A 27,672-nucleotide genomic window follows, 5' to 3' on the forward strand; every position below is an offset into this window, starting at 1 on the left:
GGAAAACGTAAAAAGAAAGAAGAGAGAGAAAAAAAATGACAAAAGCCACACATTGCTCAAGTCCCCCCCCACCCTGGAGCTTGTTGTGCAGGGACTTGCTGGCTTCAGTTTGGGGTGAGGTTGTCCAGCCTTAGGGCCTGCATGAAAACAAATCTTCCAGGTGTCAGCTATTCAATGGTGGAGGAGAATATTATCTGGCTGTCCATTGTGTGTGTGAATAAGCAGGGGTTTGCCTCAGACAGCCTGAGATTTTTTTTTCCCATTTGGGTCTTTTCCTCCCGCCACAAGGGCTTTCAGGTTCACTCTCGGCTCAGCCAAGCTGTTTTTAAAGGATCCTTTTGTTGTAAATTTCAATTAATTAATTTAAATTAATAAATTTCAAGAGAGGGTCAACCAGGGTCAAAAGGACTTTTTTAAAGATGCATTTCAGGATAGAGAAACTTGTCTGGCAACGCAGAGAGGGAGAAACAGTGGCTGTCAGGAGTGCGACCTACTTGTTTCTCTGGAGGCTGTTGAGGGAAGAGGAAGTTGGATTTCATCTTCCCCATTGGCCACTTCCTCTCCCTGCTCCCCGCTCACGCTTTCCCTTTTTTTCCTCCAAACCAACAGGTTTTGCAGCAGTTCGCTGCTGCTGCACCACCATGACATGCCACAATGTTGCCAGACCAGTCGAGCTGTACACAAGCCGTGACACAGTCACAACACGTCCACATGCTGGTAACTTTCCCTGCTGCCTTCAGAGGCTTCGTACCATGACACTTGATTGACATATAGGGCACAGGCAGCTGTGTTTTTAAAGGACAGATGGATTATTTATTTATTTTTTAATCCTTTTTTATTTATTTATTTTTTTTAGGTTTTTAACCCTAACCTTTTAAACCTGTGCCAATTGGTGTGATTTACTTTTTAAAAAAAACATGGGTAGAAGAAGAAACAGGAAAAGTGACCCAAAAATTTTATAACGGACCTGAAAATTGGTAAATAAAAAAAGAAGAGAAATAATAAACTGATAAATAAAAACAAATAAAGGAATGACTTGGGAAAAGTGCTTAAAATACATATATTTTTAAATTGAAATGATTTTAAATATGCAACTATGACAGTTAAAAATAGAATTTTCTATTTTTTTCTGTGCATTTTACCCTATCTAAAAATAATTTCTTAAATCTACTGATTTCTTGCAATTTGTGGAACACTTCTTACCAAGTTTCTGAACTGACTTTTTTCACCATATTTATGAAAGAAATCGCACTAATTTCAGCGTTTCAAAGTTTAAATACCTGCGAAAGTCGTCACAACACAAAAAAGTGACGTCGCTCCGGATTTCAAAGGGTGAAGTCCTTTCATAGCTTCCCATTACTATTTCTCCAAAAATCTGGTCGAAGAGTAATCATATTTAAGCATCAGAACAGTGTTGACTCAAGCCCCTCTACAAGCATTTTCCCATGTGACCTGATGTACGTCTCTACATGATTATGTTCATGGGCGGATTATGAGACAATGGGCCCCTGGGCACAGATATGCACAGGGCCCCACCACCTCTGATATGAAGGAGCAATACACACAGAATTGGTTTTGCGTTTCTTTGTGGTCACCATGCATTATTTTGTGTGTTGTGTGTCTCTTTGTGGTCATATCACACCATATCACATGCGAATCGTTCTCTGAGGGGGGATAAAGTTAAAACCAAACTTAATGGTACAGTGAGCTTCTTTGCAATGCAAATGTATTTGTTCATTGGTTTATTAAAACTGACCCGGAGATGCCCTGAGAAATCACATCAAGTATGCCTATAGGGGGGAAAAAAGTTAATATCTTACCTTGACACACACACACACACACACACACACACACACACACACACACACACACACTTGTACATGCAGAGAGCAACTGGAGGAGAGGCGAGGTCTGGGGTCGGGCAGACATAAGCCGGTCAGACAGAGGCTGATTGTGAAGGTGGTGACAGCACTCACTAACCTCACTAACAGCAGCAGCTCTGCACTGACCGAGACTGTGAGAGAACAGACTCAACAGCATCGGATCGAATGTCAGATTTAACACAAATGTTAGAGAATTTCCAGTTTATTATACAATACAAGGCTGGTAGTAAATATGTTTTTAACTCCACTCAGAGAGTGAGAAGTATGATTTGCATGACTTCATTAACACACTGGTTATGTATAAGCTTTTCTCTGATCTCTGTCTTTCCCTGCATGACTTCTCACAGCTGGAATGTCTGCCATGTAACGGTGTGACACCTGAAATAGTGTGAGGGCTACCGTACAAGCTGCAACAAGCAGGCATGGCTAAGACAAGAAAGTCAGGGGCCAAGAGCTATTGAATACCTTCATCTGTGTGTGTGAGTGTGTGTGTGTGCTTCCCACTCTGTGAGAGAGGTGAAAGGTGTATCCTACATACCTGGAGTTTTTTCGCAGGGAGAAGCAGCTTGTCTGGACTTGGCCAGGATTAGGTGTCAGAGTCGACTTATTTGAGTGCAGAAACTCACAGCTGAGACAGAGACGGAGTGATGTTGGGGTGGGGTGTGTGGTCTTCCAAATGGTCAGCAGGGAGGAAAACAGGGAGGTGGGATGGAGGAAGAGGAAGATGAGTGACAGATGATGGGAGAGGTAGAATGATAGATTGACAGGCTTGTTTAAACTTTCGAAAGGTCAGCAAATTGGCTTAATTTCTGTAAAAAAAAAAAACAACACAGAGAGAGAAGGCAACAAGCAGCTTACTGAAACATGGTCAAAAAAATTGCAGGAAATTAGTAAAAAAAAACAAAAAAACATTTTTTAATTAAATTTAGAAAATATTCTCAAAATAAGCACAAAAAAGAAAAAGGGGAGAGAGAAGTAAAAAAACCAGAATAGGAAAAAAAGACACCAAAAATATACATTTTTTAAAATTCTCTGCAACATAATTTTACATCTATAATTAAAGTAAATATAAATACCATTTAGTTGACATTGTTTCTAATTTTTGTTGGTATTTTTCTAACCCCAATTTTTCAAAAAAAAAGGGGTCATTTTCATATTATCTTTATTTGATTTCTTGAAGTTTGTGGGACATTTAGTCATCGTCTTTTCTGCTTTTTTTTTTTTTTTTTAAGACATCAGAGTGATTTGTTCAGGTTTGTGTATTTGTTTTGTTTGCATTATTTGTTGTTTTGACCAGTTATGTTTTTCCTCAAATAAATGCTGTAAATTAAAATATTTAATTTACCTGTATTTTGTGTCTTTGTGGCTGTTATGCTATGCTATCCTACAGCCGTTATTTTTGCATCTATTTGTAGTCATTGCGTGTCTTTTCGAGGTAGTTTTGCATCCCATACAATTGTTTTTTGTGTCTCATCCTGGTATTTTTTCATGTGATTCGTGGTTGTTTTGAATTTCCTCATACCCATCTTGTGTCTCTTTGTGGTACTTTTGCACCTCTTTGTAGCCACTGTGTCTCTTTTTGATAGTTGATATCTCTTGGTTGTTTTTTTGCATCTCTTCATGATAACATTACCCGTGTTTTGTTGTTGTGTTGCATCTCTTTGTCATCATCTTGAATCTCTTTGTGATACTTTTGCATCTCTATCATTTTGTATCTCTTTGTGGTATTTATGCATCCATCTTGCAGTTGTTTTGCATCTTTTTGTAGTCAACTGACTTTTTAGCAAGAAGTTTTGCCAGTAATTTCAGAGTCTCTATTCAGGACGCAGGTGCTCAGGATGCCTGTAGGCATATTCAGTGATCCAACCATGTTTATGGGAATAAGTGGTAATAAAGTTAGATAGAAATATGCCAGGAATACATCAACCCTTTCTTTTTATTCTCTCATACCTTATCTGAGGTTTTGTGTCTCTTATTCCTTTGTCATTGTGTTGTTCATCTCTCTGTCTGTGTGTTGTTGAAAGAAAAGGACCCCACCCGTATTTATCTAGCAGCTCCATTCAAACATACAGGGAGAGCTGGGCAAAGGCCCAGGTGCTCTGTAAAACAAATTAGACAAGGGAGGATAGCAGGGACAACACACACAAACACATGCTTGCTCTTCACATACATGCAAACACACACTGACGGTTTAACTGAATCTGAAACGTAATTTTCAGATTTACATGTAAGAGTGCCTGAAGGCATTCATAAGTAAAAGGCCCACATTTTATCATGCAAACACCTTCACAGGATTCAGACACAGTTTGGAAGACACATCCCAGTCATTTGTTGTGATCAAATTGGGGTGTAGTATATCTTTTTTACACCATTTGTATGTAACTCTGGAGCAGTGGTGGAGGACATGTTAACATGATCTTTTACAGCTGTAAGATGTAGATGATTTAAAAATATAGTCATAACTTTTAACCAGCATGCACTAGGGCCTGAAGTAACTACCGTATGCCACTGAACATGTGCATTGTAACCCCCAAACCCCCACTCCACCCATGACAGTCCCTAGGAACTTCTATTTTTACAAAATTAAAGACACTGACACCATAAATGAATGCAGAAAATGCACAAATTGCTGCATAAAAGTCCACCAGAATGCATAATATAGAGTGTTTGATGCTCACTCAAAAGGGAATCAAAAGGAATTTGCTCTGGTAGAGCAAATATGTGCATTGATGAAATGCATATAAATACATATTGGGCCTTGTTGATGCAGCCCACTACCACTGGAGTTTTTCAGTTTTCCACTGAGATTGATAAAATCATCTCTCTATTTACAACAATAACTGAGACAACAACACAACAGCAAAAAAGGAGTATTTAAGGTCAGCGGCCACAATTGTTAAACCCTGCTTCAGCATTGTATGACACACACACACACACACACACAGACACACACATTGTTTACCCTGGCAGGTTAATCCCAAACACTGGACTCTTCTTATACAATGGCTTCATTAGAGGGACAATGGCATTGTGTCAGCTAATGACAGGGCTCCTCCCTGCCTTCTGTCTGCTCTGAGATTACCTGAAACACACACACTCACAGACAAGTCATTATTAAACTAAGAGGGGGGATTGGGGGTAAAAAGGGTAAATCATAACAAATGGCTTAAAAAATCAAGTTCATTATTTACAACATTATTCTATTAGAACAAAGTGAACATTTGTACATGTATTTGGTATTTATTTTAAATATTCCCAGCATTTTTTTTATTTTTAAAAATTAAACCAGTTATCTCTGCCAGAAACTGTGAAATATGGTAGCTTATGGTGGGGGGAGGGTCATGCATTTCCCCCCAGTAACTCAGGAAGGCTTAAGGAAAAATATGTGTAGCCCCCTGAGAGGGTCATTATATTAAGAAGCAAGCAAGCAAGCAAGCAAACAAACAAACAAACAAACAAACACAAAAACAAAATGCTGGAACCCAGCAAACCCCACACAAAAATGAAGTGTAGTCCTCAATAATAATGTACACACAAAATTCATATTAATATTAATATTTGGTTTATTTGCTGATTTCAGTGTGTAATTTCCAAAACAAGAACAAAAACTCATGATACACTTTTTCTCATAATACTTAGTAATAATAATATAATGCATAATACTACTTAATAACAAACAGGAGGAAGAAGTAAAAACTTCTAATACCTGCCCTTTTCCTTCTAATAACATACTGTAAGCTACTGTGCAATCAGATACAAATGGCCAAACTTTCTATATTTACCTGTTTTTCTTTTATAAATCATATTAAATTTAGCAATAACAACACAAAACAAGCAATTATAGTGATTAAAAATATTCAATAAAATATCCAATAAAAGATGAAAAGACAAAGGTCTTTGCTGTAGTTCGAAGTCCGATAAAAAAAAAGAAAAGGGTCGAACATGACTAGTTGTTATGACTGTTTTCTGTGTCATCCCTTCAATGCCTTCTTGTTGCCTGCTTGCAGGTGAGGTGGGCCTCTACCTGCTTCTCTGCCAAACTAGCCAATCAGAGCCCGGCTCAATCTGCAGCAGCCAATCAGCGCCAGACTCGCCCTGCAACCTCCAATTCTTCTTTTTCACAGTGAAAGAATTTCAGCCAAAGTTGACTCGCTGCCATTAAAGGAAGCCAAGGCAAATAATCATAAAGCATGGCAGCAGGATGCGTGGATATTTGTCGTTATAATCTGCGTGCAAATTGAGCACGAGACAGGCAGAGTGATTGGCTGTTTGTGGACAAAAGCGGCTTTTTACCTGAGACAGTGAAGAGAGAGAGAGAGAGAGAGAGAGAGAGAGAGAGAGGGGCAGGGAGAAAAGAAGCGGGGCGAGAAAAGTCGACTTACCTGTAGCCCAACTTCTGGCAACTCTCTCACTCTATTACCTGCTCCGACTTGAAAGTCCAGTTTCACAAGGAAGAATCGTAGAGGAAGCTAAATATGTCACAGGAGACAGACAAGTAAGTGATCGAGCCTGCGGAGACACAGGAGCTTTGATGGTTTCAACTTGAAGGGAAAACTTTTTGTTTTGTTTTTTTTTATTCGCTAATTAAAATAAACTATATTTTAAATTCGGATATAGGTTCTATCAGAGGAAAAGACTTACCGGTTGTGTCACTTTTGCATATTTATAACAAATATGAACTCTTTTCTGTGGAGAAAGTTGGCGCCGTGGATTTCATTAGAGTTGAATTCGCCATTTTTGACTGATGGGGGGGAAAAATGGAAGGACAGGATTTTCTAAACATTTTGATGTCCTTGATTGAAAATAATAGTCTAAGGTCTATGTTTGCATTGCATTATGTTTTTTTTTTTGGTTTGGGCCTTCAGTGTGCGATGTGTATGCGTTTAAGTGAGGACAGTTTGTGTTGCCTGTGGGCCTTTACTGTGTTGTTTTGCAACACCACAAACTCCGTTATTTATATTAAATAACACATTAGAACATTTGTACTGCAGTCAGAGCTGCTTCCACGACAATCAGAAACGCATTTTCTAACTTTTTTAGATAGTATTGTGGTTTTGAAAATTATTTCTTCTCATTTAAAAAATATATAGGCCTATTTCTTCTTAAATATCAAAATATGGCAGATTAAACCTTGACTGACATAAATCTCTTCTTATTGATGGTCTATACACTAATTATAGCTGCATTATTAATAGAGCTTCATGATTCATGGTCAAGTATTCATTTCACAGCCAACTAATTTGATAATCAAATAATCAGTTTGAGTCATTTTTGCAGAGTGAAACAGTAAAAATAATATATTTCCAACTTTTTATATGTGAATGTCGTCTTCTTTCTTTACACCCTTATGACAGAATTTTTTCAGGTTGTGGACAAGACTTTACTTCTCAAACGCTTACTGACATTTTATAGACCAAACAACTAAACAATTAATAGAGAAAATTATCCACAAATGAACTGACAATCAACATAATCATTAGTTGCAGCCTTTAAGAGGATTTTTATATTTAAATAAATGTACAAATTAAGCCACCATGAGCTCATCCCAGCTGGTTGTTTGATTGTCGGACTCCTGATTAATTATTATATAAATTACTGAATATTTCTAGATCATTAGTGAAATAGGAAACTTGTTCCTAGCATGATGGTGTGTTTAAAACAAGTACATATTCCTAAGTATAATTGCAGTGATGCTATTTCATGCATCAGTGCTGCAGCAGCAACAACTGCCACTATTATGACCCACATCTCAGATCCACTAGAGTAGAGATGTTCAAGGAAAGGCAGCTTTGTTTTATAGCATATTTTATAGCCTACATCAGGGCCATTCAAAGTGCTTTACAGAGCAGTAATTTATTAAACAAAGTAAAGAATACAGATTTACAATAAAAGAGCAAAGATATAAATGAGAAATTAGCCAAATCATAACCTACTGTAGACTCCTTTGGCTGTTTCATACATGCAGACATTGGTTGCCATGGAGAAGTTGACCCAAATTTATACTATAAAATAGCTGTGATAATTTGAACCAGACAAAGTTAACCAGCTTCATCCTCAGCGCCTCTTTTCTGTATTATACCTTTTTCTTTAAAGGTTTGCATCAGTGTGACGTCACAGATAAGAGGCGGGACCAGTGAGTTGTTTTATTCCGCAGGCAGATCTGACAGACATGCCAATCAAAGAAACCACAACAATACAAATTAGTCATTTCAAGTTGTAAGTTTCCAAATTTCATAGCTAAAAATATTTCTCAACTCACTTTTTCTGACGGTGTGACATTGTACTGCTGCCGTTCATTGTACAACAAGTGCAAGTCACACATTCAGAGCCTCTCCTGTGATTGGCTGAGTTCAAAGACATGTTGTGACAACACTGTGTGTTTAACTGGTCTGTGATCCCGACTTAAGTGGGCCTACAGAGTGAAGAGTTAAACCCACATAAACACATAAGAAAGGCTATAAAAAGGGCTGTAGTATCATTATTGTGGATTAACTTTTGTTTGTTTGGTGGAGAAAATGTCTAAAATAACAGATGTTCTCAAAGTTTTGACATTTGTGAAAATAAAATCAGCAGATTAATCAATTTTCACTTAGGGCTGCACGATATGAGGGAAATATTAGATAACATTGTTGAATATTGATAACAATACTGTTAAAATATAACCAATTTCTTGTTCTTTTTTTTAAAAAAGGAAATTACTTCCAACATTATTTTATTGAACAAATTGAATATAAAAATGAGCACAAAAGGCACAGATAAAAAAATAATAATAAGTGCTGTTTTCTGTTGATGAAATAGCGATCTTTCACAATGTGTTTATTGCATGAGTTGACATGGTAAAAACAAGAACAAAACAATATATTGTGCGGCCACTTGAAATTCAAATGTTTATGTGTGTCTGTCAGTAAGCGCCTGGTGGTGGTGGTACCCAACGAGAGCTCCTTCCCCGCAGTGCGGCGGGCCTACACCAGTGAGGACGAGGCATGGAGGTCGTACCTGGAGAACCCGCTGACTGCCGCCACCAAGGCCATGATGAGCATCAACGGGGACGAGGACAGCGCCAACGCCCTGGGCCTGCTCTATGACTACTACAAGGTCTGGATGGAAGATTTGATGCCTTTCTTTGTCTGTTATGATAAAAAAAAAAATCTGAATATCTTTTGAGTACTGAAGTGGTGGTAAGAAAAGTTTAAATGCTTGAAATATGTGTAGTAGTGGTAATGTGTGGTAGGGTATTGCACTGCACCTTTCTTGCATGATGAAATCAAAACCTTGAGGACTGGATCAAATAAGTCTTTACAACTATAATTATTCCAGAGCTTTTGTCTGTTTCAGGACACCAACTGACTGGAAGGCTAATTTAAAGAAATACTTACACCCCCAAATGAAGTTTTGTTTAGCAGTTAGTCACCCCGTGTTATGTGGAATTTGTGATGAAAACGTTGCTTTTCTTGCATGCTTCAAGGGTGAACGAAAAAAATTCTCGATGTATTATTGGAGCAAAGGGGTCTGTGTTTAACAACAGCAAAACTATATTGAAAAATCTGTTAACAAACTATCACACAACTCACGCAGTGTAATCCAAGTCTCATATATCCAGTTGCATGCTCAGTACTTCCCAAACAGACAGCCCTTTCTAACAGAAGACGGAACTGAAATCAATACTTTCTTCAAAACCAGACTCCATTGACGAAAACAGTAATTTTACCTTGCTGAACACAGGTGCTGCTGGTTGACTGCTGCCTCAATCATTGAGTAAGTTTATGTTACTGTGTGACTCTAGTGAAAATTAACCTTTTAAAACACCAAAGTCGCACAATAACAGAAACAAACTAATTGGTGGAGGCAGCTGTTGACCAGCAGCTCCCATGTTCAGAGAGGTAAAATTACTGTTTTTGTCAGTGCCAGAGTCTGGTATTGAAGAGAGCATAAAAATGGCTGACTCTTCTGGAAGAAGTGAGCATACGAATGGATAAATGAGGCTCGGATTTTTCTGCACAAGAGTGTTGGTAAACTGATATTTTTATATAGTTTTGTTGTTGTTAAACGTAGAACCCTATGACTACAGTACATCAACAATTTTCTCTGTTTTACATTCTGTGTTCAGGCTGTAATAATGCTCAAAAACACACTGAGCAGACACCTGGAGTAAACAGGTGACAGCTACTTTCTACTGTTTCATTTAAACATGTCAAATGACGGAGACATAAGTCGCTCATATGACATATTCTGACTTTCTACAATGAGGAAAAGTCAAATAAAGATTGGAAGCCAGCATAACGTGTCCTCTTTCTTTCCCCCAGGTGCCTAAAGAAAAGAGGCTTCTGCAGGTTCCCAAAGTCGTTGAAATTACAGAGGAACAGGAGAAGAGGTCAGTGAATCTGTGTCTCGCTCGAGGTTGCACATGTACAGACAGACAGAAAAAAAATGCTAAACATGTAGTTGTGGGCAGATCCTTCCCAGCAATGTGTGGAATTAAATCCTGGAGCTCAGGGATTGTAACATTTGACATGTTGCACCTTTAGTGGTTAATAAGAGTACATATAAAACTGTCAGATATGAAACACTTTCTGTTTTATTAAGAATAAAACACAAATTCCACATGATTATACTGATACAAGAGAGGCACTTCTAGTATGCATGTGTGCAAATATCAGGAGTCAATCTTGTTTCACTTGAAAATCTGATAGTTAATGACAGAAGGAAAGGCTGGATTCAGACCGGTGAAAACCTCCTGATCCTTGCAGAAAAAAAAAAGAGAAAATACAAAGATTTCATGATATAATGTGTCACTGATTATGGAAGAAATACCTTTTATAGACAAAAATGACATTTATTTTTAATTAGTGAAACAAAACAATGGAAAAATTCAGCTAGATGTATCGTTACATTTCTTTTATCTGTAAGCAACATTTTGTTAACGCAGATTTTTAGTGGGATTCTTCAAATGAAAGCAGATGTAAAACAGGTTCAGGGTTTCAGTTATGCCAATTTTAAGATAATTAAAGGTGCCCTGAGGAGGTTTCTTGTATGCTTACATCCAATGTCACTCAACAAAACTCATTGTTGTGTCCTTGTGCCCTAACAAACATGTGAACATGGCAGCTTTTCAACAGCAGTTCAACAAAATGTTTCAGTTCTCAGTAATTCTCGGCTGTGCACGGCGGTTTTCTCAGCCTACAGAGGCATGAAATTAATCTGGAATCCAAAATGCTGTTCAGTAAGGGTGAAACGTAATTCAAAGACAAAGAGCAGAAACATATCCTAAATCCTGTTACATTTGTGGGTTTGTTTAGGTCTGCGTTGCCGAGCAACCCCAGCAGCCAAAGCGAGGCGGAGACGGTGGACAACCGTGTCCAGGTCCTGAAATCTGTTCCCGTCAACCTGTCGCTGAACACGGAGCACCAGGCGACCAAACGGGAGATTTTCAGCAGCGCCACTGAAGCGGTGTCAGGGGATGGAGGCTCGCCAGCTGTGGCCGTGGTGAAGGCCGAGGTGTACGCGCCCGTCTTCATGACGGGAGCGGGGCTTCACTACAGGGCGGAGGGAGAGGAGTCGTCAAGGGTGGTCTACGAACAGAGTCCGTATGAGGTGACCAACGTCAGTCACAGTGCATATGTGAAAGAAGATCAGCAGAGTCCGCCTGACAGCCCGTACGAGGAAGAGAGAGACGGGGTGAGAAAGAAACAGATACCGTGTTATAACAGGAAAGGCAAAACACACCCTGAAGCGGTGGTTTCCAACCTGATGGGGTCACAAGATAATCAAATTTAAACGGGAAATATATTTCATCCAAGCAAAATCATGGTTGTTTTTCAGACTTTTTTCTAAAAATTCTTCGTCTCTCGTTAAAGGAGTAATTCAGCTACTAAATAATAACTTATATATGAATTACTCACTCTGTGTTAGACTGAATATGTGAAGAATACTTTATCACATGCCTCCAAGCTGAGCGAAGACATAAACACAGAAATTCTTGATGAACTGAAATCGTAGGGGTCCGCGTTAAACAACAGCAAAACTACATCAAAACATCTCTTTACAAACTCTCACACAACTCGTACAGCGTAATCAAAGTCTCATTTATCTGGTCATATACATTTTCACATAAACAGTCTCACACATGGACATCTAGCGTGTGTGGGCAAGCAAATGTGTTTGAACTCTGAATGCATGAGCAGAGTTCAAATGCACAAACTTGCCCGGGCATGCTACTTGTGTGAAAATATGAAGGTTTAGCAAAAATGCATGTGTTTGGGAAGTGCGGAGCATATGACTGGATGAACAAAACTGGATTATACCGCATCAGTTGTGTAAGAGTTTGTAAATGGGTGTCTGTATTTGATAGGATTTTGCTGTTGTGGTCCTCAATTATTTGAAATCATTAGGAATGCTTGCTTTTTTTGGATTTTTTGTTCACCATTGGAGGTGTGCAAGGAATAAGAGATCTTATCACAAATTCAGTGTAGCACTGGGTAAGTAATTAATAAAATCAAATCACCAATTTGATGGTGAAATATTCCTTTAAAGAGGTGATAATAAACTAACTCTGTCAAATTTGGCCCGCGATCGGGTGTCAGGTGCCTCTAATTTACAATGAAAATTACCTGTCTTGCTATATTTTTTGTAGTTATTAAGATGGCTTTGTGCATAAAAAATAGAGCTGGTTTATCTAAAAAATTTGCCAGGAATGCGTGAAGGTTCTTTAACTGAACAGGAAAAAAATGATTTGTTTGCCTTAAAACTCTATGTTGTCATTCTGATCTATTTTTATAATACTGTTGTTTTTTTGTCTCATTTTCAGCATTGTTTAACCAGTTCCTCTCTGGCTAAATGAATAATTTCCTCTTTCTGTGTCTTCTGTGTCCTCAGCAGAAGTACCACACACCTTCCTCTCTGGCTACAGATGACTTCTTATTTCACCAGGAGGGAGTGTAAGTCACTCAGAAAACCATCACACAGTCTACTCATTACTACAGCACAATTACTAATAAATATATTACAGAGTGAATATTCAAATATGTGCCATTTTGAAATGTTAAAAAATGACTTGAAGTGATCTGGAAAGAATGACAACATGTGTGTTGTTGTGCCCCCATCGCACCTTGTTATGTCTAATCACATATTCTTTATGTTTGTATGTGTGTTTGTGTGTGTGTGTGTGTGTGTGTGTGTGTGTGTGTGTGTGTGTGTGTGTGTGCGTGCAGTGACAGCTTCCAGTACACGCTGGATGCCACTCGCTCGCTTCGTCAGAAGCAGGGTGAGGGACCAATGACTTACCTGAACAAAGGCCAGTTCTACGCTGTGACGCTCAACGAGCTCAGTGCCAACAAATGCCTCCGTCATCCCACCAGCAAAGTCCGGGTGAGGGCTGTTTTTTACTGCTATTAAGTCATTCCAGTTTTTATTATTTTGATTAAGCTGTATTTTATAGATTACCCAAAAAAACACACCAGATCCTTTTTTCGTGCTATGTAATTCTACTTATGATCAAACTGAGAGGCAACTCTACAGCTCCAATTAGGTCTACAGAGCGTTTTAGTATCTTTCAGCTCACTGTTCTGGATTTATGGCCCCCAACTCCACTTGCAGCTGGGAGGTGTTTCCAGAAAAAGCTCTATTAAACCCACTTTTCACAACCCGCTCAGCCCCAGCAGACAGATACAGTTATCTAGTGAAGGTAGCGGAGCATTTAGCAGCTAAAAAGTCAGATATGTTCTTCAGGAGTTGGTTGAGACCAAAAAAGAGCTAAAAGAGAATGAATACTTGACTTAGATTCTTTAGTTGGACACAGATATGAGTCCAGATGAAGTTGAGGACACAACAACAAATAAACAGAATTTAAGTTTATTACAACTTGGGTCTTTGTTGTTTTGTCCATGATTTCTAATGATTAATATATTATGCTCACCAGACTGATTGCTGAGATTTGGCACTTTTGCTGATAGAACTCATACTGGGCCAGATTATCTACAGTAATTCACTGTATATAATCTGAAGATTAAACTAAAAGTTAGAGCACCCCAAAGTTTGGTAATTACACAGAATAACTGTGTGCGGATTACTACAGCAAGAGGAGTAGGTCAAAATCAGTCTGTAAACTGTAAATTTAAGTTTAAATCAGATAGTTTGGTGCCCTGCCGTTATTCCGAAGGCCAAAAATTCCAAATTCCTGTTGTCCCCCACAAAAATCCCCCCAAAAATGTCCCAGTAGACTGAAGGCCCATTTCTCCAAAATACACACTCCCTGCAGTTCCCAGCGGTATTTGAACCACCAATCCGAGTTTGGGGTTTTTTGTGTTGTCAAACCTCCTGACTCTTCAGTGATGTAATCTATCTTCAGCCATTCAACTCTTCTACCCAGACGCAAAAAACACAGGACTATGAAACAAGCAGAGTTATGTTAGGGTATAGAATTAACAGTTTTCTCTAAAAATTGACCTAAAAAGGTCACAATTTATCTCCTTGCTTACAGTATGGCAATACATTGATATTAGATAGATATAATAGGATAATACATCATAAGTATGTTAGAGATGAAGTTCATGAATTAATTAAATGAAGAATAGCTGAGGAGGTGTCGGAAATAATAGGTTTATACTCCTTTCTGAACATTTGACACACTTCTCACACACTTCTCAGATTTCTATTTTTAAATAGTTGCTTAAAACGTATTAAATTTGATCATCATTTGGCCTTTGTTTCCGTTTCATTCCTCTCCTCAGAGTGTGATCATGGTTGTATTCAGCGAAGACAAGAACCGGGACGAGCAGCTGAAGTACTGGAAGTACTGGCACTCCCGGCAGCACACGGCCAAACAGAGAGTCTTAGACATCGGTAAGACTTCCTCCAAGACCTTCTCAGTGTTTTTATGTGAGCGACAGCAATTCTTGAATCAATCAAAAGGAACAACACAAACCAAAAGACAATGACAGATTTATGTTATTGCACAAGCTGGAATGCACTTAGCTAATAAACAAGGCATGACCAATCTGAGAGCAAACAAGCCCCCACCCAACTGTCTGCCTGAGGCTGTTCAGCTGCCCACCTTCATCCAGCATTAAACAGGAGGCTGCCCAACACACACACACACACGCACTTGAATCTCCTAATGTCTAGGTGATGCTGAGACACACAACATAAATCCTCTAATCTCCTCGACACTACCTGGGAGATTGAGCAAAATAATCCAAAACAACGTGACAAACTTTCTCTCTCTGGCAGCGTTTCCCACGAGTGTACACTGTTGATCTGCAGCCTCCTATTATATTTATATCTGAAAACTTTTGACCTTTTGTCTGTCGGCATTTTTCTGGTTGATAGATTCGAATTTGAAGGGAGCATATTTACGCCTTATTGAATGAGTGTGTGTGTGTGAGAAGCTCGTAGGCGGTTTGAGTTTGACAGGTCCAAGCCTGCTAACTAGGCAGAGATTCAGAGGTATGTGGGAAACTTGGGATGGATGGGACACACACACACACACACACACACACACACACACACACCTATGCACAGCTTGTTGGGACAGGGAGAGGAATGCTAGCCGCACTGTTACCTTGGCTGGTTTTGGTCTGTTGAAAGTAATTCTTGCCCAATATATATCTTCATCTTAATTCCTATGTTTACGTCATCCAAGACAAATCCTAATCAGCCCATGATTCACACATATCTTTATATCTGCCTTCTGTTCCCAACCCGAACGTCATGAGAAAAATGTTTAAGTTATAAAGCAGTTACTTTGGGAGGAAATAAGAACGCGAAAATCCGGCTGCACAAATTTAAGTTTAGTTGTGGACTTTTCTCACATTTTCCTATTTTTCACTCGAAATAATAAAAACTTAAAATGTAAAACTTCATTTGTGCAGAAAATGTGCCCTTTAATAGACATGCATGCTTTAACATTGATCGCAAATGTAGTAAATGGAATAGTTTGATATTTATTACAAATGTAGTAAATGGAATAGTTTGATATTTAATACAATACATGTATTCTTGGCTTTAAGAAAGTAAAAAAGTAAAGACAAGAAAGTAGTAGTAAAGACAATATTTCCTAAACTGTTAAACTAAGAAAAAGAATTAGGGAGTCACTGCCCTAAAAAATGCAAAAATATGTAAACAGCACATTTTAAAATGAAACTTTTGAAAACTGCAATAAGTTTAATTTACTGATGTTTTGCTGCGAAACAGCTTCTCAGTACTGACATGATTTGAAGATGGAACATCTTTCAAAACTGCCAGTTGATCCTGTTAAGAGGAAGTGCGTTATCTTTTTTGAGCATGATTCCCTTTGGCATTTGCTAGTGTAATGAGTCTGTGTTTGTGTGAATCAGCCATAGAAAGACAGTGTGCATCTACAGCTGCACACCTGTCTGCTCACACACTTTGTTGGCACAAACAAGGAGAATGGTAAGAGGCTACAACATTATTAAAATACAATAACAAAGTACTTTTTATTTTATGTATCCATTTAATTATTACTTTAATTAATTAAACAGTCAAACACTTTTTTCACGTTATTCAAAAATCGGTTTGTATCATAAAATGTCAGTGACTATTACCCAAAGCCAAAGCTGAGATATTCAAGTTGCTTGGTTTGTCCAACAAACACTCCAAAAACACAAAAGTATTTAATTAAACATCATTAAAGACCAAAGAAAATAATATAAATACAAATATACAACAAATATTCTCATTTAAAGAGGCAGGGTTTTTCCATTTTCCATTAAAATTGCTTAATCAAGTATCAAATTTGCTGCCAATTAATTTTGTAAAATCTTTTTACGAATTATAAATCGGTTATGAGTCATGTGACTCATGTGAGTACGTGGATGCATTTTAGTGGGTAATCTCCATTCAAACAGCTCAGTAGGTCAAATGACAGACCCCACCACCCTGCTCCTCAGAGCCAGGTCGGCCTGTAGCTGGATGCGACCTGTAACCTGAAGCTGTCCAGAGAGCTGATTTGAATAGCGGTGGAGGGTTTGTCATGCCCCTGGGCCGCGTCACAGAATGGATCATTTGAATGGGGCTATTTAACGGGGGATACTGGCAGATAGACGTGTTGCTGCCTGCCCTGCTGCTTTGTGCACCTGCTGAAGGACCAGGAAGTGTCTCTGTAACGGCGGTTAGGATGATGGAGGGGTTCGAGGTCACTGAGGTAAAGGGGGGATGCTCTGAGAAGTGACCAGTAGAATTGTTGTGACAGTGATTTTTATTGTAGCTGAAACACAAACTCATGTAAAGACCAAAACCAACAAAGTGTCACAAAACAGTCCCAAAACAAGGCAGACACAGAAAACCAGGTAGCAGAACAAAAAAAACCTGACAAACACCAAATGAACTGCAGGTATAAGTAGGGAGACACTAATTGGGGGAGTGAAAACAGGTGAGTAGACAGCAGGACTAGTGAGGGACAGCTGAAACTAATCAGGGCGGGGCAGACGATCAAAACTGGCGGGAAAACACAAGTGATCTGAAACGAGAGGACATGTTAATTAACAAAATAAAACAGGAAACTTTAAGCATGACTAAAGAATAAAATGTATTAAAATTATAAAGTTCAGGGCAGATCACGGCACAATGCAATCTCTCCCTGCATGGGCACTTTCCTATCAACTCCAACTGATTTATTCCTACATAAAAAGTAAAACTGTACGTGGAACAAGTCACACATGCATAGTTTTCTACAGCTCCTTAACATACATATAAGCCTTTCCCACAGCATACCAGTACACTCAGCGCCCCACATTTAAAGTCCCTCCAGTTTTTGGTCCCTCAGGTCAACAATAGCCGCTGATGCGCTCACCTGACTGGCTTTTAATATGGTTCTCAGAGCCAGATAGCCTCCTGTGTTTCCCCCGCTGCCTTTGAAGCCTCTGAGAGTTTGTTTGCCCAAGCAGATAAGGTTTTATCTTATAAAATTGAAGCGTGCCATTTGATTGCTTATCTTCACAAACAATAGCTACCTGCTTGTGTCATTTATTTACCAATTTGTGCTGTGTATTGAGTGTTCCTTTTTTTTCAGAGGGGAGATATGTTTGGTTAATTCTCTTTAAACAGCAGATACGGGCAAAGTAGAATTTGATTATACCTGCACTCAAGGTATTTTTTTGTGTGCTTTCAGAGTGGAAGTTTTTTTTGAAAGCTTTTAGGAATAAAAACCATCCCTCTGTTGTCCTCACAGCTGATTACAAGGAGAGCTTCAACACAATAAGCAACATTGAAGAAATCGCCTACAATGCCATCTCCTTCACCTGGGACGTAAATGAAGAGGCCAAGGTACAAAACACAAATATTGCAGTCTCTTTTTTTTGTTTTTGCAAGACATAAATGTCACTGTAATTTTCCTAGAAACCGGTTTGCCATATTTACTCTTGCTGAAGGCGTGTTGTAGATGTTTAAAAAAAAAGCAGTGGGACAGGTTTTTTTGTGCTGATTCAGCTGTTGGCAAACAAATGCACTTGCTCGACAAATTAACTGTGATGCAAGAACCTCACCTGTAGACAACAAAAAAAATCAAAAATGGAGAATTAAACCTCCAGCATTTTGTTAAAATATAAGAATGAAAACTTGTGACGTTTTCTGCCGCCCGTCATAAAGCTGATGGGCAGCGTTGTGTACTTTTGCTCTGTTTGTCTTCTTTGTCTTTGTGAAGCCCACTCCCTTTGTGGCCGCTCCTTCTCCATCACTGTTTAACTCCAGAGGCCCCCAAGGGCCAACACACACCGATCCCAGTCCCCACCCTCTGTTGTTTGTTTTGCCCTCATTTCTGTGTGAATGTGGCTGACTGTGTGTGTGAGTCAGTCTGTGTGTGTGTGTGTGTGTGTGTGTGTGTGTGTGTGTGTGTGTGTGTGTGTGTGTGTGTGTGTGTTATGTGGCTTGTTCATTGTAATAGCAGCCCTGCAGACAAAGACGTTGCTGGAGGAAATCCAAGCACACTTCTCTGGGCCAATATTGACTCTTTCTCTCTCTTTGCTTCTATCGCTCTCTTTCTCTTAAACTGTGTGACTATTGAGGCTGAGTGTATCTGTTGCAGTGCAGGAACAGGTGCAATGCACAGCTAGTTTAAATGTTGTATTCTACTGTTGTAGGTTTAAAAGAAAAACCAAAATGAATGAATTACTCCAAATATTGTCATTACTTCGTTCAAAGGATAATTAGCAATCGGCATAGTCTCCAAAAACATGCATTATGTCATGTGTGCATGTGTGTGTACGCATCTGTCTCAAGCTAATCTTGCAAACTACTGAACAAATCAGCCTTATATTTTGTGTGCACATCTATGACTGCATGCTCAGTGGCCTCTCATGGTTTTGGTGATTCACAGTTGTTGAAAAACCTATTGCTATGACATTTTATAGCATCATTGTCTTCTGACTCCTTACTCCTCCTAACTAGTTGGTAAGGGCCACGTTTTCCAAAATCGGCTCAGTTACAAATAACAAGCCTCACCTAGTGTGTCGGAGGCCACATTTTAGCCTTCACCGTGGCTTAAAAATTGACATCCATAGAAAAGTGTGGTCTCATTTGCAGGTTAATTCCAGCGCAATATGTTCAGATCCACTAAAGGAAGGCACGATACAACATGCATAAATCTCCATTTTAGTTATTTTCGCAACCATCTTGACTGTAAGGGAGCTGGGAGGGACAATTTCACCAAGCGCAGCTTGCAGTAAGTAGCAATCGTAAGCAGTGGTTGCTAGTTTAAGAAAGGATTATGTTTTCCAAGCAACCAAAATAAAAAGAAACAGTTTCTCACTAATCCGATATGCTATGTAACCATGCAGTAACATGTAGTTTTGATTTCTATCTACAGGGATTTTATGATAACTGAAACTTCTGCTGCAAATCAGATGCAACAGAGGTGAAAGGAATTTTGTTTGTGTTTCAACAAAACATTTGAAACTCAACAGCAAACAACATATCTCCAGAAACATCGCCTACTCTGGATAATTCATGACCCTCAATGTAGACATTTCAAATGTGATCTTTGATTAAAAATGAAAAAATGCATTTGTAAAGCTTTTGAATACTGACTTTATAGGATGCAGGCCTGAATTGCAGTGGAGAATGTGTCAGAGGAGAAGTATTCACTCCACATGTTTTAAAAATGAAAATTGTACCTACGATCACAAAAAGAAATATAAGATATCCACATAGATGCAGGTTAGGGTCATCTAAAAAGTTGTGAAGAAAAAACTAAACTGATATTTGTTGTATCCCCTCTTCTCTCTCTGTCTGTGTCCTCTGTGCATCGGGCAGATCTTCATCACAGTCAACTGTCTGAGCACAGACTTCTCCTCACAGAAGGGGGTGAAGGGTCTCCCTCTGATGATCCAGATCGACACGTACAGCTACAACAACCGCAGCAACAAGCCGCTGCACAGGGCCTACTCACAGATCAAGGTCTTCTGTGACAAGGTGAGAAATCACTTTCTCCTCATCAGCTATAAGTTCGAGTTTCATCAATTTGTCAGTTAATCAATGACGATGAAGAGAGTATATCAATAGTGTGCTATTGATATACTTATAAACATTGTATTGTGATTTTTGCTCCCTGTTGTCCCTGTTATCATCACATTTTTAAGCAAATTCAAATGTGTCAATTTAAAGGAGTAATATTCCTCCTTTGTGACTTGAGCTGCCTGCAAATTATTGATTTGATTTGTCTGTACATCATTTCTGGGTTTTAAAGAGACATTTCATCAAATATAGACATTCTCAGCTCATCATAATAAGGACAATATAGAACAAAGTCTGATTTATTCTCCTTCTGTTTCGCATAATTTACACAACCTGCTCTCCTGCTGGATGTCTTGAAATCTGCCAACTCCAAAGGCCAGAGGAGGGATTTCTATTCTCAAATGTGCAACTAAAGATCTTTAACTCTTAAAGATTTAGGGGCATAACTGTGCTTGCTTTAAATATTTGCACTTAATTTTGGTTGTAATAAGATATCCCTTAACCATTTTCCTCAAACCTAGCAAGGAATTTTCTTCTAATTTAGCTCATGCTGCATGATAAATTTCAATACATATATTTTTACCTCAGCTTCCTTAAAGAACAGCATGAAGCTTCATAGCTCACAGAGAATAATGGAGTTTACTCCAAAAAAAACCAAACAAAAGCATTTTATACTATCTCTGTTTTCTGACATACTAAGCAAAGCATTCCAGCTTTGCCACAACGGATGTAGCTAATTGATATACAAATTATTTTCTCATTAATATTTTTCATTTATAAAATGCCAGAAAAAAAACAAAAACTTAAAGATATTTAGTTTACTAACATATCTGCCAAAAGTAGCAGATGAATGGAGGACAACAGGACAAATAGCTGCAGCTGTGTTCATGGTGATTTGTTTTTCAGTAGTTTATTTTTGGGAGAAGACGTGTGAAATTTTCTCTGATATGAAGCTTTATTATATTAAGAGTGCCCTCATCAAAGTATGCTTTTATTTCTAATGTTTGTAAAACAGCTCTCTCTCTGAGTTTTCATTTGCAGCTTTCGTTTTTTTATTTTCATTTATCTCGAGCCACACAAAAATGATGTGCATTTATCAAATTTGTGTTTTTGACCTTGAATTAATCTGAGATGTGGTGAGCTGCTGTTTTGTTTTTACTTTACCATTAAGTGCAAATGCTGCAGCAAAGGTTAATGTGTCAAAGTGTGTCTGACTGCGCTGATGGTCCACCCGTTAGTGCAGTCAGACACACTGTGAGGGAGCTAAATACTGACATCAGTCCTCCCTCTAGTGGCCTCACCTGCACAGTGAGCCTCCAGATACACCTGTACAAACGTTATAGTGTAAACACACCATGGGATGCAATCTCCCCCATGTGGTTTTCTGAAAATGGAGACTTTTCTGCACAACGTAAACGATGTAGTGATTACTCATTTTGTCAGGAGAGAAGCTGTTTAAAGACTGCCGGTAACATTTCCACAACTTGGTGTGTTCAATCTTTTTTTTTTTTTTCCTCAGGGAGCAGAGAGGAAAATAAGAGACGAGGAGCGTAAACTGTTCCGCAAGAAGTCAAAAGGTTTGTGTCATTTTGTTTGTAAAATTTTAGCTTCGAAAATCAAAGATAGTTTTAGATCCAGGGTGCAATATGAGGACTGGAGAGTTATGAATCACCCTCTTGATTACATGAAATGACAGTGAACACATCTCTCTATTCTGCTTTGACTATGAAGTATTCATTTGCATGTTCCTTGTTGCTATTTCTTTTCTAAATCATCTTCCAAATGTTGTTCAGGTAAAGACGGAGGTGTAGGCGTGATAAGCGTTCCCAAGAAGTCCGACACCACTTACTTCAAGACCATGAGTGACTTGGAGGCTCAGCCTGTTCTCTTCATCCCCGACGTTCACTTTGGGAACCTACAGAGGGCCGGACAGGTAGATCCACACACACACACACACACACACACACACACTCACACTCAGTCTTCTCCTCTATGAATAAAACTGAGAGAACTTGTTTTCTGTCAGCTGAGTTCATCAGCAGGAATTTGAAATTGGAGCCACAGCTTAGTTTCCGAATGACCTGATGGCTGCATTTAAGCTCCAGATCCAAACTTGTAACGTAGTTTAACTGCCTCTCAGCTGCGGAGGAAATGCATGTTTACTCAAGTACAAGTTAGAGCTTCTTGTACCTCGCATGAGTATTTCCATTTTCTTCTACATTCTACTTAGTTAAAGACATTTTGGTTGGAAATATTGTACATTTTAACCTTTTGTTTTTGTTTATGTTTATGTTTTTTTTTTTTTGTTTTTTTACATTTTTTCACATCAAGGATCGTGATCAGATAGTTTCATTTAAATAATTATTTGATGCCTGCAGAGGTCAAAGTCTGCAATATGTCACACAAAAAAAGCAAAATAAAAGTGCAAGAAGATTTTGTTTAAATTTCTTTGTCTTTTATGTCCTGTTCATCTCATAACCCATCAGATTGATCCTGTGACCCTTCAGAAGTGTCTGACCCTTAAGTGACACACAAAAGGACAAAACCACCTACTTTAACAGTATAAAGAAGTTGTTAAAACTAGCTTCACCTAAATCAGATAAAATAGTTAAATGCTGCATTCACATTTATGCATCAGTATTAACAATCTGTTCAGAAATATAATATATATATACATTTTTAAATATGTATTTTTTTTCTTAAATTATTTAAACTATCTCTTTAACTTAAATACAAGTTGAAGGCAGGGTTTTTACTACTAAAGGTGTATTTTTACATAGTTTTACAGGTACAGGTACTTACAGGTACAGACTACTAATTAAAAGAGTAGTAGGAGTATGTCTCCCACAACTGCATTTAAAAAAAGCAACTTTTAAAATATATATATATACACTATATGTAGAATATTTTCACCATTGCACCTTGCCATCAGACAGCCCTTTCCAACACGTTACTGAATACGATTTATTGCTATTTTCAAAACCCCCAGTATTGACAAAAATCTTAATTTTACCTTGCAGAACACGAGAGTTGCTGGTCTACCGCTGCCATTATCTGTTAATTTGTGTTGTTGTGTGACTTTGGTTAATGGGAACGTTCCCGTAAAACCACCAAAGCTACACTGACTATGGATATGTACCTCATGAAGTGCCACTTGAGCCAATGTTTTTATTTGTGTATAAAGCTTAAAACTTACATTAATGCCGAATCCTTCATTTGCAGGTGTTTACCTTCAATGCAGAGGAGATCGAGAGAGAAGGGTGAGTGTGTGTCAACAGGAAATGAGCATTTTCATTTACATCAGGTCACACAAATATTAAGAATGCAAATAAAAACAGGTACAGAAACCGACCAGACACGTACAGAGGAAGTGCACTTCACCAAAGATGCAAACACAGTGTTTACAGCACCTGACACGTGTCGTTTTTGTGTGTTTTCAGGAGCGTGCTGGTGAAGAGGATGTTCAGGCCGTCAGATGAAGATCTGTGTCCATCGCCTCACAAACAGATCAAAGAGGAGACGCACAAGAGAGGTACAAGATGGCTCCTTCTTCCATGACATGTTTTTTTATTTATCTTTTTTCAGCTGATATCTAGAAATCATACAGTTGTCCTAGACGTCAAGAATATTAATTTAAATTTAATTTAATATCAATTTTTAAATTGGGTAATTATTTAGTCTATAAAATGTTAAAAAAAAACAAAAAAAAAAAAAACAGCCCAAGGGGACGTCTTAAAATTGTTTTTTGTGAACAGAAATGAAATATTCCAAAGATATTCAATATGCAAGAAAAAAGAGAGTTCTTTATTAAGATAGTGAAATGTGCATGAGAGTGATGGGTACGATGGTTGGCTGAGGTGAGGGGTGATCTGTGTTCTTGTGGGTGTCTTCGGCTGGAGGTGTGGACAGGATGACAGGAAGGTGATCCTGGCAGAGATCACAAAGAGGGCTTAGCAAAAACACAAACAGGCAAGCCGGGGAAAAATGAAAAGTGTCAGAAATAGAGCAGGATTTTTGTCTCAACAAACCACGTTCAGCAGCAACTCAGCAGGGAATGCTTGTGGAGCTGGCTCTTTTTTAGGCTGCAGGCTTGATTGCAGGCAGGTGTGTAGATTGAAGGAGTGCAGACAAGGTGTGTGTGTGTGTGTGTGTGTGTGTGTGTGTGTGTGTGTGTGTGTGTGTGTGTGTGTGTTTGTGAATGAAAAAAGTAAACAATTTACTACCTTTATTCTATTTGACTTTTTGTTTGTTTGTATTTTCCTTTGTACATGATTGAAAGGTCTTTGTATGTTCACATAAACCAATAAAAAGAGAATTACAAAAAAAAAAAGGTAAAAGTGAACAAAAATCACACTCACGCAGACACACAGGAATCACTTAGGGCCGGTTGTGACAGAAATGACAAACAGGAACAGCATTTTCAAAACACTTGTTTTGCACTGTATGCACTCCAAACGTAGATTCATTGATTAAATGAACAAATATCGACGCTAACAGTTAAGTGTTCATTCTTCCTCTTTTCTCTGCAGTGCTGTTGTATGTAAGAAAGGAGACTGACGAGGTGTTTGACGCTCTGATGCTGAAGTCTCCCACGCTCGGAGGCCTGATGGATGCTGTGAGTGACGCCTCTCTGATTGCATGTGTGAGGGATGTCAGAGGCACAATTTGTTTGCAGCACAGCGCCTGTTTACAAACTGCTTTCACGTGTCATTCATAGATATCAGAGAAGTACGGTGTGCCGACGGAGAGGATAGCCAAAGTGTACAAGAAAAGTAAAAAAGGGTGAGTGAGGTTTTTTTGCCTATTTGGAGCCTCGTTTAAAGCCTGAGAAATTAAAACTGACTGTTTTGCGTCAGGATCCTGGTGAACATGGACGATAACATCATCGAGCATTACTCCAACGAAGACACCTTCATCCTCAACATCGAGAGCTACGCAGACGCCTACAAGATCACGCTGACGGAGATCTGACAGCTCGTCAGCCGCCTTGGAGGACTGAGAGGCGAGAGACGCTGTGAGTGCCGGCTGGCTGGAATCTACGAGGCTGCTATTGATTGGCTGATAAGCTGACTGACAGTATTGGAGACAGTCCATTGGTGACGTTGCCCCGACGCTCTGAGGTCAACGCCGACACACCTGATCCCTCTCTGACACTGTTACACTATGAAGCAAGTCATGTTTTCTGTGCGGGAGGACGACAATCTTACAAAGAGGACATTATTCTTATGAACTGGTTATATTTACTTCCTCATTGTACTATGTGTTGAGGTGAAATGATGGAGAACAGTTCCACGTTCTCCACTTTTGCCGAATATTTTTGATTGTATAAAAGAAAATCTCTACATTTCTGTACAGTCTTGTGTTTTTGCCAAATAACACATCAGGAGTAGCCTCACGAAAAGCCTGATGTTCTGTATGTATAGCTTGAATTAGTTAATTAACTTAGCCCCTTTGCATGCCAGCCAATTGTTTTTGTTAGCTGTGTTATTATTTATTAATGTTTTTTGCATTGTTTAAAGCAATTTATCCAAGGATTTCAAGTACTTTACATTTCAAAAACGTTGTTTTTAGTCACCCTCTGTAAGTGCACAGGAGTTTTTAAATAGCTTGTCTCTATATTTTCAGCTTTGTCATACTATTAACATGTCAACAAATAGCCTGTGTTTATTTGTAGGACTTAACAAGATGGTAATGACCTTTAAAAAAATACTGTAAACAACTTTTGTCAGGTGAAAAATGGCACTTGGCCTTGTGTGTTTGGCTAAATTGAAAAAAACAATAAACGTATAAAGATAGAGAGGTCATTTTTGGTAAAACAAGACTAATGATGCATTCACATGCTCCTTTAATTGTCCGTGTAATTAAGGACGTTTTCACACCAGAGCTGTTTGGTCCGCTTCAAAGGAACCAGAGTTTGTTTCCTTGGATAGTCCGCTGAGTTTGTACAGGTGTGAAAGCTCATCCAAATTCTGGTGCGAACCAAACAAGCGAACTCTGGTCGCCTGAAAACTTGGGTCTCGGTTTGCTTGCAAGTGAACCATGGTGCAGTTCGCTTACAGTGGGAAATGCAAATGGACTATCCAGCGAACCAAAGAGAGGAAGTGAACCAAAAAGAAGGAAGTGACATAGAACGCAGTGTGTTTAGTCAACAATTAGGTAACAATTAGGTTTGAACAGCAAAGTAAAAATTAAAACCCCACGACTGCATAAATTTGGTGTTGCTCCATTGTTTTTGTGGTGAACAAGCCGGCTGGAGGGGATGAAAGGAGAATTTCTGTCACTGATTGGGACAGGCAATGAAGTTTATCTTTATCTTTATCTTTATGGATTTCCGTTTTCGGTCCTGGCCAATCGATGAGGTGGGTTTTCTTCTTCCTCATGCTTTTTTTCTTCCTGGTCAGTGCTCGTTTCGGGCAACTGTTGTAACTGTGTAACGTTGCTAGGTGGCTTGGTCCACTTTCAAATGTGCAGTGTGAAAGTGAACCAAACCAAATGAAGGTGTGAATTTTTTCGGCATTCCCCGCCCAATCGAAACAAGTCCCCCGGACTATCCTGGTTTGAAAGCGCCGTAAGTTGTTCTTCTGACTTTGGTATGTTCATGAGTACTAAGTCTTACTGTGGAAAAAACATGGACCCTACAAAGACGTGTTGTATTTTATTGCTCAGAGCATTTAAACATCACATTAACACTGAAGCTTTTTTAATAGTCATTTTGTCACAGACTTATTTCAGCACCAATACACCCCCTAAAACTACAAAAATATTTCTTTATCTGGAGTAATGCTTACAAAAAACGTATAAATAACTATAAATAACCAATCCAGGTCATTCTACGTGGCAGCAGCTAAAAGTTACAACTTAAAACCATATTAAAAATTGCAAAAAATGCAACATACCAAAAAGTTTAATACCATCAACCGAACATTTACTTCCATAAGCAAAGTTTCTGCATACATGATGTCAAATCGTACCAAAATTTTTGCAGACTTTCTCAGTTGTTGTTCCGACTTAAGGGGAAATCATGTAATCAAAGCAATTTTCACGTGGGACCTAACTTCTCCATTTATGAACGCAGAGTTTGAGGAGGCTGTACCAAGAGCCGTTGAATAAACTTTCCAATTGGTTCTGGCTGCACCTGAAGCACAGATTTCTTTGAGCTAAATGCCAAAAGAACAGAATGATAATGCTAACAGCTGAAGCCGTTAAGCAGGTATAGTGCCAAAGAGCAGCAGTCTGCAGAAAAGATTTAAGTTTAAAAAAAAAAGCATGACATTTTAAGTATAACCCAAGTCTAATACCCTGCTGCCTGCTCGATGTTACACTGCCA

The 27,672-nt window shown here is 38.7% G+C and overlaps 1 protein-coding gene across 2 annotated transcripts; it reads left to right on the forward strand.

Moving 5' to 3' along the window:
- Nucleotides 1-6,016: 6,016 nt before the first annotated feature.
- grhl2b (grainyhead-like transcription factor 2b) lies at nucleotides 6,017-26,147 on the forward strand. 2 transcript variants are annotated; one of them, XM_042507060.2, is made up of 16 exons: nucleotides 6,017-6,378; nucleotides 8,789-8,978; nucleotides 10,187-10,254; nucleotides 11,180-11,558; nucleotides 12,756-12,817; nucleotides 13,091-13,247; nucleotides 14,609-14,720; nucleotides 18,067-18,161; nucleotides 20,145-20,303; nucleotides 21,865-21,922; nucleotides 22,139-22,278; nucleotides 23,568-23,605; nucleotides 23,786-23,877; nucleotides 24,875-24,960; nucleotides 25,063-25,127; nucleotides 25,202-26,147. In XM_042507060.2, exons 1-16 carry the CDS (start codon nucleotides 6,359-6,361, stop codon nucleotides 25,314-25,316), a joined length of 1,836 nt encoding a protein of 611 aa, XP_042362994.1. In that variant the 5' UTR covers nucleotides 6,017-6,358; the 3' UTR covers nucleotides 25,317-26,147. The 2 variants fall into 2 exon arrangements, with proteins under 2 accessions (XP_042362994.1, XP_042362995.1); XM_042507061.2 differs by having other exon boundaries at nucleotides 12,759-12,817.
- Nucleotides 26,148-27,672: the final 1,525 nt, after the last annotated feature.

The sequence above is a fragment of the Plectropomus leopardus genome, chromosome 17, assembly GCF_026936395.1.
Source record: "Plectropomus leopardus strain MGB_pleo_1.0 chromosome 17, ASM2693639v1, whole genome shotgun sequence".
NCBI classification, from domain to species: domain Eukaryota; kingdom Metazoa; phylum Chordata; class Actinopteri; order Perciformes; family Serranidae; genus Plectropomus; species Plectropomus leopardus.